General features: G+C 41.0%; 1 protein-coding gene across 2 annotated transcripts in view; it reads left to right on the top strand.

The window, feature by feature from the left end:
• The window catches only part of LOC146349603 (beta-1,4-galactosyltransferase 3-like), a 34,603-nt gene that overhangs the window by 9,380 nt on the left and 8,567 nt on the right, over positions 1–16,656 (top strand). For both annotated transcript variants that reach the window (XM_084843036.1, XM_084843037.1), the window contains exons 3-4: positions 13,056–13,288; positions 14,818–15,008. In XM_084843036.1, the coding sequence (XP_084699162.1) occupies positions 13,056–13,288; positions 14,818–15,008 (424 nt within the window). The remainder of the gene's footprint in view (positions 1–13,055; positions 13,289–14,817; positions 15,009–16,656) is intronic.

The following is a 16,656-nucleotide window of genomic DNA, read 5'->3' as shown; positions in this document are numbered from 1 at the left end:
GTTATGACTAGATGCATGAAACATCTTCTATAGTGTTAATTTCAAATTTTATATCAGTCTTTTAGCATAGATAAAACTGATAGAAGTTGACAGCCTGTTGGCTGCTTTAAAAATGCACACACAGCTAACAACCCCCCCCACACACACACACACACTGTTTTAGCTTTTTCTAACGTTGGGATTGCAAAATACCCTATTCATTAAACATTGTGTATATTTCTCTTTTGGTGCTTTGAGCCAACAGACAACAGAACAAGTTCTGTGATTTACTGTTTTGCCTTGGCAGGCGATTGTTGTCCTTGTTACTTGTTTCATATACCACTGTTTTGATGTGTGCTAGAAGACCCTTAGTTACTGCAGGAAACATTGATCTGAAACTTGATGACCTTTCAGTGGACCCAAAAGTTGTGTCTTGGGCTATTTGAAAGGATTAGTTCAAGATAAAAAAACTAAAAATAGTAGTGTGGGGCAGGGCTTTATTTTTCTGGGGAAATTTTTCCATTTCATAAGTTCATTAGTAACAATAAATGGATGGCAATTACAAATACAATATTAGGCAAGTGTGGCAGTTTCAAAGTTGTAATTAATGTTTTTCAGGTAATTATCCCTAGCAAATATGTGAGAGAATACATATATGTCACTGAAATACGTATATGTCTCAGTGTCAAGTGGAACTAATTAGAAGTGACAGAAAAACTGAATGTGCCCCAACAACCATAGTGGAAGAGAGTTGAACTCTTTTGAAATAGATGAATAGTTGTCAGTATGTCATGCACAGTATTTTGGGTTGCTAAAATTAATTAGTTCAGCCTTCTCCAGCCTGGTGCCCTCCAGATGTGTTGGGCTACAACTCCCAGCATCCCCATCAGCCATGCTGAATGACGCATGGTGAGAGGTGTAGTCCAACATATATGGAGGGGAAGGCTGAATTGGAGAGCAATCCTGTGCTCCCTGGGTGAGTGTCCCAAGGAGCATAAGATGGCTTGGATTCCCTCCTCCAAGATCAGAGACAGCACAACGACCTTGGAAGTGGGAAGTCAGAGATCCACGTGCGGCCCCCCCTCACTCACCCCTTGCTGCTGGCATGAAGAAAAACTCAGTGGCTGCCTCTCTGACGTCAGGAACATTGAACTTGGAAAGGGGGTGTTCCGGTGAACAGGGAGGGGAAGAGACCAGGGTATGATTTATCCTGAGCCTCCTCCAGCCTTCTTCCCTCTTTTCAGCTGCGCCCTTATTGTGTTAACAGTTTTCAGTACCTCTGTTTCTTTCTTACTTTTAGACAATGTAAGGGAAGTACATGATTTTTTTTAAAGTTTTTACAATTATTCCAATAAAAATGTCTACATAATATAACATTTAAATCACATTAAGTGTACTTTAATTTTCCCCTTCAAATATTTCAGGTCAAATACTTGTGGTGTATTGGGACAAAAAAAATTATAATTTGTTAAGCTTTGTTATTTATTTTACTTGTATTTAGTAACCATGCTAAATTAGATCACTCTCTAGTGATTTTCTGATACAAACAGAACATTTTCAGATGCAAAGTGAAATTTTCAGATGCAAATGACCCTATGCAAGTCAGCGTAATTTGCATAGGAAAATTTTCTAATTCAAAATTTTCCAGGAAACTGACATCACAGTAGATAGTAATTGTATAATAGATAGAGATTACTTTGTTCTGGAAGAATTGTCAAATGTCGACCCAAATAGAAAGATTATGGAAAACATGAAACTAGGGGTGGGCGAATGAGCAATGTTCAAGCTCACCAAGATTCTTGGAACATCAGCTCACTGATCATCTTTCCTCGATTTGTGTCATGTTTGCAAAAACTGTTCATTTGTTTGAACAGGAAAATTGCACAAAATGAGCAGCTATCAAATGGGGAAAGTTCTTTTAAAAATCCCCAAATCTGCACACATTTCCAAAACTGTGCAGATTTACCCCATAGACTAAAGTGTGGGTGATTTAGAAGTTGCACATTTTGAGAAAGTTGTGCATTTTTCAAGGACAAATTTTGCGAATGCAAGTTTAGGAATTTTCAGAGAAAATGTGCTCCCATTCATGCTCAGAATTGTGAATGGGGCATTTTCAAGTGTTTTACAAACTGGAATGACATGCTCCTACTTGAAATGTGATAAAGACGGTCAGTGTGACCTATCTAGTAAGGGCTTGTGAGGGTAGATTGGGCATTAATCTTTTATATATAATAATCTGGTTATATCTTCTGGAATGGTTTTGTTGGATTCCAAGATATATTTTTGAGATTTTTTCCATATTCTAGCGATGTTAAATATAGGTGCTTGTGAAGATTAAAGTACAGCTTCTGTCAGAGTTAAATGAATGGGGGAACTGGAAAGAAAACTGCTGTTTCTTGTCTATGTCAGAAATTGGATTGTTGGTAGAATCAGTGAATCGAGTCAGGCAATTGACTTGAAGAGCAGTTTCAGTCTTGTCCCCCCAAAACACAGACACACAAGCAGGTAAAAGCTGGTTGAATGTCTTGATGTCTCTTGTGTTCAGGCATTCCAGACTGTGCCTGTGTGACAGGTTTAGCAAGTGCTCCTTCCTCCCAGCTGCCGTCCCACCTATATGCCACAGAGCTTGTTGGGCGTTCTGACTTTCTGTGTAACATAGACCTTATTGGGTTTTTGTTGTGGTTTCTCAGGTCTTCTGAGACTACCCAGATATAGTTTGGTAACACCAGATATACAACTTTGACCTTGTGTTGCTTTGCTGTTAAAGTATATTCTAATCTGATTTCGGAAACATTGGAGTTTTTGTGCATAATGCCTTTGAGACTCATTCTGCATTAATCTGACAAGAGGTCATAATTGTCCTTTCAGCTTCTTGCTTTTATCGTTGAAGTTTAAGAAACTCAATGTTCGTTTGGATGGTAGACTTTATTTTTGTGCTTTGGGTTAGGTATTTTCTTTTCTTTTCTTTTGCATTTCTTTATGTAGCTGTCTTTTCCAGGAAGCAGATTTTCCTATAACAATTAACTCTCCTTCTACAGGATGTCTTAAGATGTTGTACCAATTTGCATGTGCTAGAAATGCATCCAGTAATCTCACATTAACTACTATTTGGCATGCTGCTATTTTTGAAAGTTATGAATTTCCAGTAACTACCTCTGAGTAATTGTCTGACTTTGAATTTGTTCTCATATGCTTTGCATGCCTGCTTACGTTAAACTTACAGCTGCTTCAGGATGCAAATATCCCATAATTCGTTAAGGTGCAGTTTTCTGTGGCTTTTGGAATAAGGAGCAGTCGGCCAAAGGCAATGACATGAGAGAATCAATGAGCTCTTCTTTCCAGGAGGAAGGAAATCCGAAACCTGGGAAGGTAATTTGATAACAGATATTTGCTGCTTTGGAGTTGGGGCATAGTGTGGCAGCCTGGACTTTGAATCAAAAATTAGGTTGCATAGGCTAGACATCACAGAGGATATTAGCAGAGGGACCACTGCAGTTGCTGCTGCTGTCCCAAAGCCACTGACTTGCACAAAATCCCAAGGGCAAGCAGCTTGGCAACAGCTGTGGATGTTCCTGCTAGCCATCTTCTAGAGCTAGTTTGCAGAGAGTGCATCAGTGGCTGGTGTCACTGCTACTACAAGGGAGGTCAGCATAACTGAGTCAGCTAGTCTTGCAGCGATGATAGCTAATTTCTTTCTCTTCCCTCCTCCACCAGAGTGGTGGGTATAGGAACCAAAAGGCTTTTAAAAGCTTGGGAAACATGGGTGGCAAAAAAGTAAATTAGGTTTTGGAGGCTATTATACAATATTCTACCTGTACTTATTTATTTAAAATATTTCTAGGCCGTCTTTAAAGGCAGAAGCCCTCCCAAAGCAGCTTACATCATTAATATTCATATAAAAATTTAAAAAACAACAAAAACAAAACTATGCAATAATAAGGCAGCAAACATTCTTAAAACAACAGTCACCAGCAATAAAAGAAATTACTAAAAGCGTACAAGATTTTTAGGTCATTAGGGGATTTGAATCATTAGGGAATCTGGAGCTAAATGCCATCAGTATGCTGATGACACACAGCTCTATCTCCCTGTGACATCTGAATCAGGAGAGGCTACGCAAGTCCTGAATTAGTGCCTAGACTCAGTAATGGGCTGGATGAGGGCCAATAAACTGAAGCTGAATCCTGGCGAGATGGAAGCTCTGTGGGTGAGTGGTTCCCAGGTACAGGAGATAGGCTCATTGCCTGTTCTGGATGGGGTTGCACTCCCTCAGAAAGATCAGGTTCATAGTCTGGGGGTACTCTTAGATCCATCATTGTCGCCAGAGGACCAAGTGGCCGTGGCAACTTGGAGTGCCTTTTACCAGCTTTGGCTGGATCGCCAGCTACAGCCTCTCCTGATCAGGGATAGCTTGACCACTATGGTACAGGCATTAGTAACCTCAACACTGGATCATTGCAATGCGCTCTGTGTGGGGCTGCCCTTAAGGCTGGTCCGGAATCTGGAGCTAGTGCAGAATGCAGCAGATTGACTGTTGTCGGGAGCTGCCCCTTTTCAGCATGTTAACTCCTTTCCTGAGGGAACTGCACTGGTGGCCTACTTGCTACCGGGCCAGGTTTAAATTATTAGTATTACTGTACAAAGCCCTAAACAACTTGGGACAAGGATACCTGGGAGAGCGCCTCCTTCTTTACCAACCTGCCCAGTCACCGAGATCATCAGAGGGCATGTTCCTGGTGTCTCCACATGGACCCATGGCCTAGTTGGAGTCCACCTGGAGAAGAACTTTCAGTGTGGTGGCCCCCTTCCAGTGGAATTTTCTACCTTTGGAGGTCAGGCAGGCGCCAGTGTTATGTTCCTTCCGTCGTCTCCTGAAAACATTGTTATTTTGAGAGGCCTTCCTTGTGTGAACAGCTGTAGTTTATTAAATTCAACTTTATTGGAATTTGTGTTTTTTAAAAATGTTTTAACTGTTTTAACCTGGTGCTTTCTTCTTTTACCTTTGTTATTCACTGCTCTGAAATCTTCTGATGTGGAGCGGTATATAAATATTGTGAATAAAATAAATAAGATAATTGCAGTTACAGAGCAGAACAGTCCGATAAAGCGTAGTCAGGGGAAGGCCAGAGTAAACAAGTAGGTGTTCGGGGACTTCCTAAAAGGCTGCAATGATGGGGCCTGATTGACTCCTGATGGCAACTCATTCCAGAGGTGTGGGGCCACTGCAGAAAAGGCCCTCTCTCATATACTTGTCCACCTAATTGCCCTCAAAGGTGGCCAAGTGAGATGGGCCTCTCATGCTGATCGTAAAGTGTGGGCAGTCTGATGTGGGTGAAGGCAGTCCTTCAAGTAATTTGGTTCCAAACCATGTAAGGCTTTAAAGGTCAAAACTAGAACTTCAGATTGAACTCGAAAACATACTGGTAACCAGTGCAGCTGGTGCAATATAGGCTTTATATGATTTGACCACTTTGCCCTCACCAACACTTGGGTGGCTGCATTCTCCACCAGCTAAAGTTTCTGGACTGTCTTCAAAGGCAGGTCTGGATGTCACTAGTGAGTGATTCTGGATGAGTCTGGATCCAGTGAGTCTGGATGTCACTAGTGAGTGAATAATGGGCAAGGTCCGTCCTCTCCAGATAGGGCTGCAGCTGGTGTACCAGCCTAAATTGGTAAAAACACACTCCTGGACACTGCAGCCATCTGAGCTTCCCCAGTTAGCACAGAGTCCAGGAGGACTCCCAGACAATGGATTTGGTCTTTTAGGGAGAATGCAACTCCATCTATTCCTATCCCCAATATACACTGGGGACAGGAATAGCTTTCTTGGGTGGATACCCATGCTGTTGTTCTCCGCATTTTTGTTTTTGATTTAAAATAGCTGTGTGTGCTTCCATATAGGAGTCATCATAGAGCAGAAAAGGGTACAGCTTTAAAAAAAAAAACTCAAAAAGGAAAAAAAAATCCCTAATACCAAAGGTTTATAATGGGCAAATTTGGGTGTGATGCTAAGCCATGATTTAGTTGTTATGAGAATGAGCCTTTGCTTTACCTGGGCTCATGCATGCTCCCCTCCTCCTCCAGCACAGTTGCAAGGAAGGGGTTTTGCTTCCATTTAATTTTAGATTAACCGCAACTTACCATGATGTCCCAAGCCAGACAAATTGTGGTTAATATCTTCTATGGTTAGTGGAAACCAGCTAACTTCAAACCATAGTTTATGAAGCTGGTTTGTTTTCACTAGCCATAGTTAAGACTAACCACTGTTCAGTTTTCAGATGACATGCTAAACTGTAGTTAATCTAAAATGGAAACAGAACCTTCCAGTCTCCTTGCAGTTGTATTAGAGGAAGGAATAGTGTGAGACAATGGGGTGGGGAGGCTAGTTTAGCTTTATGTCCAGACACAGTCAACACAACAACGTGGAGGTGGGAAAAAAAGAGAGGGAGTTGTGTATTGGTTTATCCTAAAGAGTATTAATTTGGTTTCCATAAAGCTTCTGCAGTTAATTCCATTCAGTGATCATAGTATCAACAAATGTGCTGGTTAACCTGACAAAGTAGTTTTTTCTGTCTATTTGACTCCTGACAGGAAGCCAATAGGTTTGCAATTCACAAAAGTGACACTTTCAGTCTTTCAATCCTTGTCTAGAAAAAGTAACGTCTTGCTCCATCCAAATGGTTTATTCAGACCGTGGAAGAGATCGTGTTCTTTGTTTTTGTATGCACAAAATGTCCAGGGTCCTCATTAGTAGTGGAAGAAATAACTTCATTTCCATATTCTTGAAGGTTAAGATCTGTAGGAGGTTGTCTGCTGCTTTTCTGATTATACTCATGATTTATACTGATGATTCAATTTGCTTAGTTAACACTGAAGTCTTCTGCACTCACCTTGACCATAACTATCACCGAGAACTGTTTCTCCTCCTCCCTTGCAATCTGTGCTGTTTTGTACCAATATCTAGTACCAAGGCTTCTATTGATTATGAAAATGAAACACTTTTAATTTTAAAATACTAATTGAAGCTCTATGACCCTAGGAAGCTGCATTGTATATTTAATCACTCTTGTTATTTAAAAGGAAATTAAGGACTGATCCCATAATTGCATATGGAAAAACATGCTGGAATTGAAAATCCATGTAGATTTTGTAAGAAAGCAATAGATGAGCCCCTTCTTGGTGCCTGTTCCATGTGGATTTTGCATTTTGACATATTGGTCTCATTCAGATGTAACACTAAAATACGGTTTAGCATTACAAGAATGATCCTGTGCATGCCTCTGGATTGCACACTTCCCTTCTAACCCCATCTCTTCTGATACAGTATACAGTTTATTGCTTTTTAGCCAATCAGGCCGTCCGCACACAAAACAAATAGAATTCTCACATCAACCCAAAAGGGAGACCAAAGTACAAATTATTAATAAAATAACTAACAAGAGCAAGTTAAAAACATTTTAAAATCCTAAAACAATATCTGCCAGAATATTATTACCATGTTTACGGATTTAGTTTTTTTATAACAGTCAATGACTTTCGCCTCTCCAGGGCTCGACTGACAAACTTAGCAGTCCTATATGATGTATAATGATCTGTTCCAGCTAATAATAATCGAGTTATACTTGCACCAGAAGCATCCTCAAGCACAGCTAATAGGGGCTCAAGATATTGCTTCCTCAAATCGATATTTCTGCTAAAAAGTGTACCATGTCCTCTACCTTGGGGCAACCAGCTGGGCAATCTGCACTCATGCCATGATGGATCCTATAACGTGCCTTCACCTCCATCAGTTGGAGTGAGTTCAGTCTACACCTAGTCATGAGCCATCTCAATTCATGTGAGGTGATGGAAATCAAATACGGGGGAGCCTTCCCCAGAGAGGTCATGATGCTTTTATAGATCTTGTTAGAGCGACTTTCAGCAGCAACAGCCATTGTTGTTTGAATATCAACATCCTGTAACCTCTTTGAAATCTCATCCCTAGCTCTATCATGGCCCCACGCAAGCAAATATGATTGTGAAAAGCCCAACTCAGAGATAGATGTGGTTATCTTGTCTGCCCATGAGCCCCTTCCCATAGCTTCATATGCTAATAAGACCAAGGGGGAGGCCAGTTGGAACACTATCTTTAACCAGAAGAAAGTGGCAGCTTTTTGAACAAGCATTCCCACTGAGTGACAAGCTGTTTCTAGTCGGACAATGGCCTTAGAAGTGGATCTGGGAACCCCAAGTACTCTGGATATAAATTTATGCTGCACTGACTCCAATGAAGCAGTGTTAGCATGGGTCCAGGCAGGTGCCCCATATAATATTTGGGGAAGTAATTTGCCCTTGTATAGCTCTATTAAAGGGGCCACCATCTTACCACCTGGTCCAGCAGCAAAATGAAGAATGGCATTACTAGTTACATTAGTTGTCAAGGCTATTGCATTCAAGAGCTCCGACCAAGATCCTGAACTTTGGAATGTCACTCCTAGGTATTTATATTTGTTGACCTGATCAAGCAGATGGTTATCCAGCTGCCATCGGTATTTTTTCCTCCTTTTGCCAAAGACTAAGATTTTAGTTTTTTCGTAGTTGACCTGAAGGGCTTCTCTCACACAATATGAGCTTAGGGCTCTTAAAAGCCTACGCATCCCCACCTGGGTGTATGACAGGAGAACAGCATCATCTGCATATAATAATACTGAAATATTCCTGTCTTTTAAAAGAGGTGGGAAGAAGTCTGGATTATATAAGTAGGGAACCATATCATTAAGATATAGATTGAATAAAAGAGGTGCAAGCAAACATCCCTGGCGCACTCCTTTGTTAACAATAATGGGGCCTGAAAGATCACCTGAAGACTCTCTCACACGCAAGATAGAATTCTCATACAGCCCCTGTATTCTCCTGAGCAATTTATAATCCACATTTAAAAGTGTAAGCTTCTGCCAAAGGCAAGGTCTAGAATAGAACCAAAGGCTGCTCGAAGGTCTACAAATGCAGCAAAAAGTGAGTGATAAGGGGGAGATGTATATTTCCCAGCCAAATATTTTAGTAGAAAACAATGGTCTACTGTAGATCTGCCACATCGGAAGCCTGCTTGTTCTTCAACAAGGAGATTCTCCCTGAGCACCCAATTTTCCAGCTTATCTAAAAGATGTCTTGCATACAACTTACTTATAACATCCAGTAGACTTATACGGCGATAATTCTTAGGGTCTGACCAATTGCCCTTTTTATAAATAGGCACTACAGTAGCTACTGCCCAATCTTGGGGAAATTTCCCAGTTCTATCAATAAGTGTAAATAAGGTTGCTAACATTGGGATCCACCAATGAGGATAATCGATCAAGAAATCTGGTGAAATGCCACTCCTTCCGGGGGCCTTTCCATGCTTCAACTTCCGTATCAGCATAGTTATTTCCTCACAGGTGACTGGGGGCCAACTAGATGATTCTGGGTCTTCCTCCTGCAACGGGGGAAGACAGGCCATCTCATCATAAAAGAGGGGATGGAAGTGTCGTTCCCATTCATGTGTTGTAATAACGGAGTCAATGGATGGAGTCCCAGAGTATCTTAAGTCTGAAGTAAGGTGCCAAAATCTAGGTCTATCATTTCTTTCGAGTGCTGATGCTAGTTCCACCCATTGCAACCTAGCATGCTCTTGCTTTTTTTCTTTAATTGTATTTTTATATAATTTACGCAGTGCCAAATAGGACTGTGGTAAAGGGACTATACCTCTGTCTCTTAGGAGTTTATATTGTCTTTTAATTTCCTGCTTAAGTTTCCTACAGTCCATGTCAAACCATGGATTACCCACTTTTGGCCTCTGGTTCTTTGACTGGCCTTTCCAAAATAAGAGAGGTTCGACTGCTGCTATAATCTGGGCATAACATTCTAGTACTACTTCCGTCTCTTTGGAAGAGGACAGAGTATTCAGCAAGAGTTGTACATTCTCAGAATGCCATAAGCGTTCCAAAGCATTTAAATTCACATTTGCCCATTTACGATGGTATGTTGCAACCCTCGTGCTTGGGACTGGGAGCCTGTTTTCTTGATTTGCCTGGGCATTTTTAAAACATTCTACCTGGACAATCAGTGGTTGGTGATCACTACATGGATATGAATCTACTCTAAAGAGCGTAATCAGCCCAAACACAGCTGGAGGAACTGCAATATAATCAATTACACTAGCCCCAAGATGGTTGATAAAGGTAAATTCCCCTGTCAAATCCTCGGACAGAGAGCCATTCAGAATGAGAAGTCCAGATTGAAAGATCATTTGAATAAACTGCTTCCCTTGGGTGTTAATCGTGTGATCCTTTGACTGTCTATCCTTTATCAGTGGGAAGTCATCCAGGGAAAAATAGGAGACTGGCTCTATTGCATTCCAGTTTGGGCCAATCCGGGCATTAAAATCACCAACTAATATCAAATGAGCTCCAGATAGTTGGGTCTGCAGGCCAAGTATGTAATCTGTAAGGCTTTCCCAAACATTTTTGCTGTGATGAGTTGATTTCCAAGGAGGAATATATACATTTACCATGATATATGATGTTAAATTAATTTTGAAAAATATAGCCAAAGCCCAGGACTCCAAATTACTGATGAGATAGCTTTCGCCTTTCAATGAAGTTGATATACAACAGGCTAATCCCCCCCACGGGTGTCCCATGCCTCTGGGGATACTTGCAGGGACTTCATAGGTTTTGTAATTACTCAGAAGAATTTCCCCCGTGCACCATGTTTCCTGTAGGAATATGATATCAAAAGATCTAAGGTACCTTCTGAATGAACCATCTGCCCTTTTATTAGACCATCCAGAGATGTTCCAGGAGACACACTTAAGTGAACTCCCCAAAGCCTTATTTTGTCAGGAGGAACAATCTAATGTAATTTGATCTATTGAGGGGTCAAGCTGCATGGCACCGCGGGAAGTGGAGTTCTGGATCATGTGTTTCCTTTGAGAATTATTTGCTATTGGGACTACTGTAGTGTTGATTTCAGCTACCACTGTTTTCTGTTTTTTTTGTGGTATCAACTGAAAGTTGTCAATATAAGAATTAACTGCAGTATTGGTTAAGAGATGTCTAACAAAACATCATTTTTGAGTGGGGGACTAGAGGGACATAAAGACCTAAAGTTTGTTCTCTGAAGGCCCTGATCAGTGGACTCTATATCAATGGTCCCAACATCTGTCTCCTGAGTTGTAAAATCAATGAGCATTTCAGTGTTAGACTGCTCTAGAACATTATGTAGTCGACTTGCTTCTGGGGCATTCTGATCTATGGGTTTCCTTCTAGATATCTGCTTAAATAGTGGTGTTAATGAATAAGTTTTAAAGACCCTTCTAGCCCTTACTCCATATTTACCCAGTTGGAGCCTCGCAGCAAAGATTTCTTTAACCAACATTGGTGAGTTAAAAGTTATTATACATCTCTGTAAATACAGAGAGCCTGGAAGTGTGTGTACAGATCTAATATTTCTTATATGAATTCTTAAGTTCAACAATGCATTAAGATTATACACAACTCGGTTTTTCCCCCACCAACTAGGCAGAACCCCATTTGATAATGGTGATATTTCAAAGGCCACTTGGTCTGGGACTAAAATTAAGTTCCCCTTAAAGTCCCAATTCTTCAGTTCTACAAGTTCTCCACAGTCTGCAAGGTTCAAGGAATTCGAACGCTGGGATACAGTTGAAGGAACCAAAGCCTGTACAGGTTGAAAAACTGGAAGTGTCATGTCTTTCTGATTTACTTCTGGATTCACGTCTTGTTTTGTTCTGGTATCCTGATCCTTGAGAAGTTGTATAATCTCATCAAGTTGTTTTGTATATCCAGTGATAGGAATTAGTTTATCATTTATAGCTCCGATTGTCCCAAAAATATTAATTAGAGTTTTAAAAATTAACAAGCACTGTTCTGCCATGGTATCAATAATTGCCTTGTTCACATCTTCAGGCTTCATCCCGGTAGTTACCTGTTTCTCCTCATTTCTCCATTCCTGGGAGTCCTCAATTTTTCCTTCCTGGGACTCATCATTTTCCCCCAAAGGGGAGGCCAGGATTGAATATCGATTAGTAGTAAGGATTGGGAGTCCTCCAGGGGTATCAGAGCTATCGAGCATGAAGCTATCAATTTTAGATTGTTTTGAAACAGGGAAAGTTGGAGACTCTAGTTGGTCTCTCCGTCTCTTTTTCTTACTACACATTGCAAACAGAGGATAGAAAAATCAGGTAGCATCACTCCGCAAGCTCCTTCACTTGATAAATGCTTACAGAAGTCAGCAAAATTGGCAAAACAATGAGGCAGGCATTCACATATGCTTCTACGGCTTGTGTGTGTATGTAAGGACTTTATCAGAAGAATTCAAAACATAGTCCAAACACTGAGAGCTCTCGCATTGCCTCCTCATAGCTGGTAAAAACTTGAACAGATTAAACCTTTAGGGCAGCCAAAACATTACAGTTGTCTGGCGTGCACTACAATAATAGAGGTTTAAACTGGCAAATTAAAACTTAAAACACATTGTGACAATTTAAAACAATTAAAATTTAAAACAAACAAACAGACCGAGGAGCCATGAAATCTACCGCTGCTCGTGCTGACCGGAACTGGAACTCCGATCTCATCTCTTCTGATGTGCCTGCATGGAGGAGTTCAGAAGCTTTTGATTCCATTTTAGACTTAACTGCGGCTTGTGATGTCCAAACCCGGACAAACTGCAATTTGTGTTAATGATGGCTTACTAAAACAAGGTAAGTTCAAATCTTAGTGTATGAAGCTGGCTTGTTTTAATAAATCATAGTTAAGCAAGAGCTTCCAGAGCCATGCCAGAGGAGAGAAGATGTAGAGAATGTTTTTGTACTGCTTAGCCATGCTTATGTCCAAACATAGCCAATGTTTCCCACATGCATTCTTTTAGAAGTACTCCTCCGTAGAAGAAAAATAGTATGTCAAAATAAACCAGCTTTGCAGAAGAGTTTATCCCAATAAATGTAAACACCGATTCTGAAACTTGTATCAGTTGACTAGGATTTCATAGTGGTCTTCTCTCTCCCTCACCCACTAACCCATCTTCTCATACAGTTGGACCCTTAACCATCACTTTTGACATACTACCCAGCGAAAGAACAATCATCAGCAAAAATCCGTATGTCCAGTCAGGCTGTTATAGCCCTCCCCACTGCTTGGCCCGTTACAAAACTGCTGTCATTGTACCACACAGGAATCGTGAGAAGCAGTTGCGTCACTTTCTCTATTATCTTCATCCCTTCCTCCAGCGTCAGCAGCTTAACTACTGTATCTACTTGATTCATCAGGTAAGCTAACCTAAAAGCATGTCACAAGGCTGTAGCTGAGAGGTCACTTGTTTGTGTTAGCATGTTTTATTCAAAACCATCGTCTGATAAGTACTGGAAATGGGAATATGCATCTGTAATTCTGCCTACTACTTTAGATGTCATAGAATCATAGAATAGTAGGGTTGGAAGGGGCCTAGAAGACCATCGAGTCAAACCCCTCGCTCAGTGCAGGAATCTAAGTCAGAGCATCCCTGACAGATGGCTGTCCAGCTTCATCTTAAATGCCTCCAGTGTGGGAGAGCCCACCACCTCCCTAGGTAATTGGTTCCATTGTCGTATTGCTCTAACAGTCAGGAGGTTTTTCCTGATATTCAGCAGGAGTCTGGCTTCCTGTCACTTGAGCCCATTATTCCGTGCCTTCCACTCTGGGATGATCGAGAAGAGATCCTGTCCTTCCTTTCTGTGACAACCTTTCAAGAGCACTATCATATCTCCCCTCAGTCTTCTCTTCTCAAGGCTAAACATGCCCAGTTCTTTCAGTCTCTCCTCATAGGGCTTTGTTTCCAGTCCCCTGATCATCTTCATTGCCCTCCTCTGAACCCTCTCCAGTTTGTCTGCATCCTTCTTAAAGTGTGGCGGCCAGAACTGGACACAGTACTCGAGATGAGGCCTAACCATATCTTAAAAGCAAATGCTGCTTTTCTTGGAATCTTCTGTAGAGAGAAAAGATGAAATGTCAAAGATAATGCAGCTTCTCAAATCAATGTTTTTTTTTCCAGATGGGAAATGTTGCGAGTAAAGCCTAGTCCAAACAATTACCATGGATCCTTCTATGAAATTAATGCCCCCTCCACGTGATCTGTTGGTGTGTTGTTGTTTTTTTAAAAAAAATAATCAGAAACCAAGTACCATAGAGAAGGTCCTTTGGAGCAGGGGTTAATTTGCTTTTGTATTTTATGTTTAGGTACGTGTGTGTGACTAATTGAAATTCATGCTTGTATGTTACAATTCAGGCTCATATGTCATTATACCAATCTGATCATTATACCCATCACTTAAGGGGCACCAAATTTCCCAGTTTCATATAGTCTTCACTTGAAAGCTGTAATTTCTTTGGTGCAACAGCAGTTCGGAAATGTTTGGAATCTCAGTCCAGAACTTGATTATTAGCCCTTTCTTGTCTTAATTCTCTCTTCTGTTCCTTTCCTCAAGTTGTGTTATCCATAGTCCATACTCCTTTAGCTATTCTGCGCCCTTCCTTCAGCCTTGTGTCTCATCCCTATACCTTTTCCCAGTGTTCAGCCTGCTTGTGTAAGGTGTTCATCCCAGCCAAACTGATAACTTCATCTTCTCTCACAGGTTCTGGACTGCAAACGGTCTAGTTTCCTCAACGTGTGATCATTCTGTGGCAACACACCAAGTCAGCCAATTGTGTCAGTAGCTTCAGTGCCACAAGAACCATTAAAATATAGGTGTTATAAGCAGACATTGCCCTCAGATAACTTCATTGGTATGTTCCATGACTGAGTTACATGCTGTCTTTCCAGGCTGGAAGCGGTCCATTTAACCGAGCAAAGCTCCTTAATGTTGGAGTCCGTGAGGCCTTGAAGGATGATGACTGGGACTGCCTACTTCTGCATAATGTGGATCTCATTCCAGAGAATGATTATAACTACTATATCTGTGATGACTATTACCCCAAACACATGTCCATTGCTATTGACAAATTACGGTACAGGTAACATCACCTGATTATGTTAAGAATCTTCAGTAATATGAGGGTAGACATTCTCATTTATTATAAACTTTTTGAAGGGAAAACAAAAGCCGTAGCATGGCATTGGATTATAAAGAGGTTTTTGTGTAACCATTTTCTAGTTCCGTAGTTGGTGTAAACTGTAAAGAATGGATGTATGGGTTTATATGTTGTCCCATTTTTTAATTGGTGTCTGGAATTCCTGTCATATTTTTCTGATTTGGAATGATCTAATGTGTAGGAATCAGTGTACCAGGCCTAAAAATCAAAATGTTGTTGGGGGGAGGGGAATCATAAATCAGTGCAAACTACAAAATATAAGTAGGTGGTTGTTGTTGTTAAGTCGTGTCCGACTCTTTGTGACCCCATGGACCATAGCATGCTAGGCCTTCCTGTCCTCTGCTCTCTCCCGGAGCATGCTCAAGTTCATATTCATTGCATCGGTGATGCTATCTAGCCATCTCATCCTCTGCCGTCCCCTTCTCCTTTTGCCTTCAACCTTGCCCAGCATCAGGGTCTTTTCCAGTGACTAAGTACGTACGTTGCCGTAAAAATGATTTTATAAATAATACAAATCTAATTTTTTAAATCAAAAAATCCAAATGTTGTTGGGGGGAAGGGAATCATAAATCAATGCAAACAACAAAATATAAGTAGTTAACATTGCAGTAAAAATGAATGTATAAATAATACACATTTCTTTTTTTAATTGCCACTGTGGTCAGTCAATCATCCCAGAACTTTTGCACTTACTGGGCAGAACACTGGAAGGTGGGAGCAGGTTTACTATTTATAGAGCAATTGGGTAGGATACTTCTACACCATGCACCCACCACTTGAGTGCAGTCCCCGAGAGCTTCTTTGAAATTGAATTCATCCCTCTTACTGAAAGAGGTTTGAACTAGAGTATTAAGCATAAGAGTGTACAGGTATCCTGTTAGAAATGTTGCTGTAGGAGCATCTTCTATTTGGTGCTCATGGGCTGCAGTCTTATACAAACTTGCTTGATAGTAAGTCCTTCTGGGCTTACTTCTGTGTAGCAATGTCTATAGGATTGCATTTTTGATTGGGTTGGTGTTTTGCTTCTCCAAAGCTGTGTTCATCTTCATGGAGTATTTCATGATGTGTACAAGCTGCATAATCGTCTTAAACTAAATAATTTTAATTGTTTTGCTTTAAGCCAGGGATGGGGAACCTCAGGCCAAGGGGCCAAATTCAGCCTTCCTGGGGTCTCAGTCAGGCTCTGTGGGATTCTCCACATGGCTACACCCACCCCCTTCCCCTTTCCTCCAACCATTTGGTAGTTTCATAGCTTTTGTGCAGTGCTTTCCCCATTCTAAAAGGTTGAAATCCCCCCCCCCCCGTCTTAGTTTCTGGCAGTAAGAGCTTTAGAGTGCAATCCTATGCATGTTTAGACAATGTCCTACAACTCCTAGCGTTCCTGGATAGCGATGCTGGCTGGGGAATGCTAGGAGTTGTAGGACGGTTTTTCTTAACATGTGTAGGATTGTGCCTTTAATCTGCAATATGTTGGTATTTTTTGTATTTTTAGTCCTATCGCTTTTGCATTTGGCCCTGCCCACCACTGGAACTCGGCCCCTAAGAGCTTCTCAGCGATTCAATTCAGCCC

This window comes from Heloderma suspectum, chromosome 3 (assembly GCF_057233095.1).
Source record: "Heloderma suspectum isolate Gila_16-S chromosome 3, 16-S_ref, whole genome shotgun sequence".
Lineage (NCBI taxonomy): Eukaryota > Metazoa > Chordata > Lepidosauria > Squamata > Helodermatidae > Heloderma > Heloderma suspectum.
Note: the sequence above shows the minus strand (reverse complement) of the source record. Positions and strands in the feature narration are given on the sequence as shown.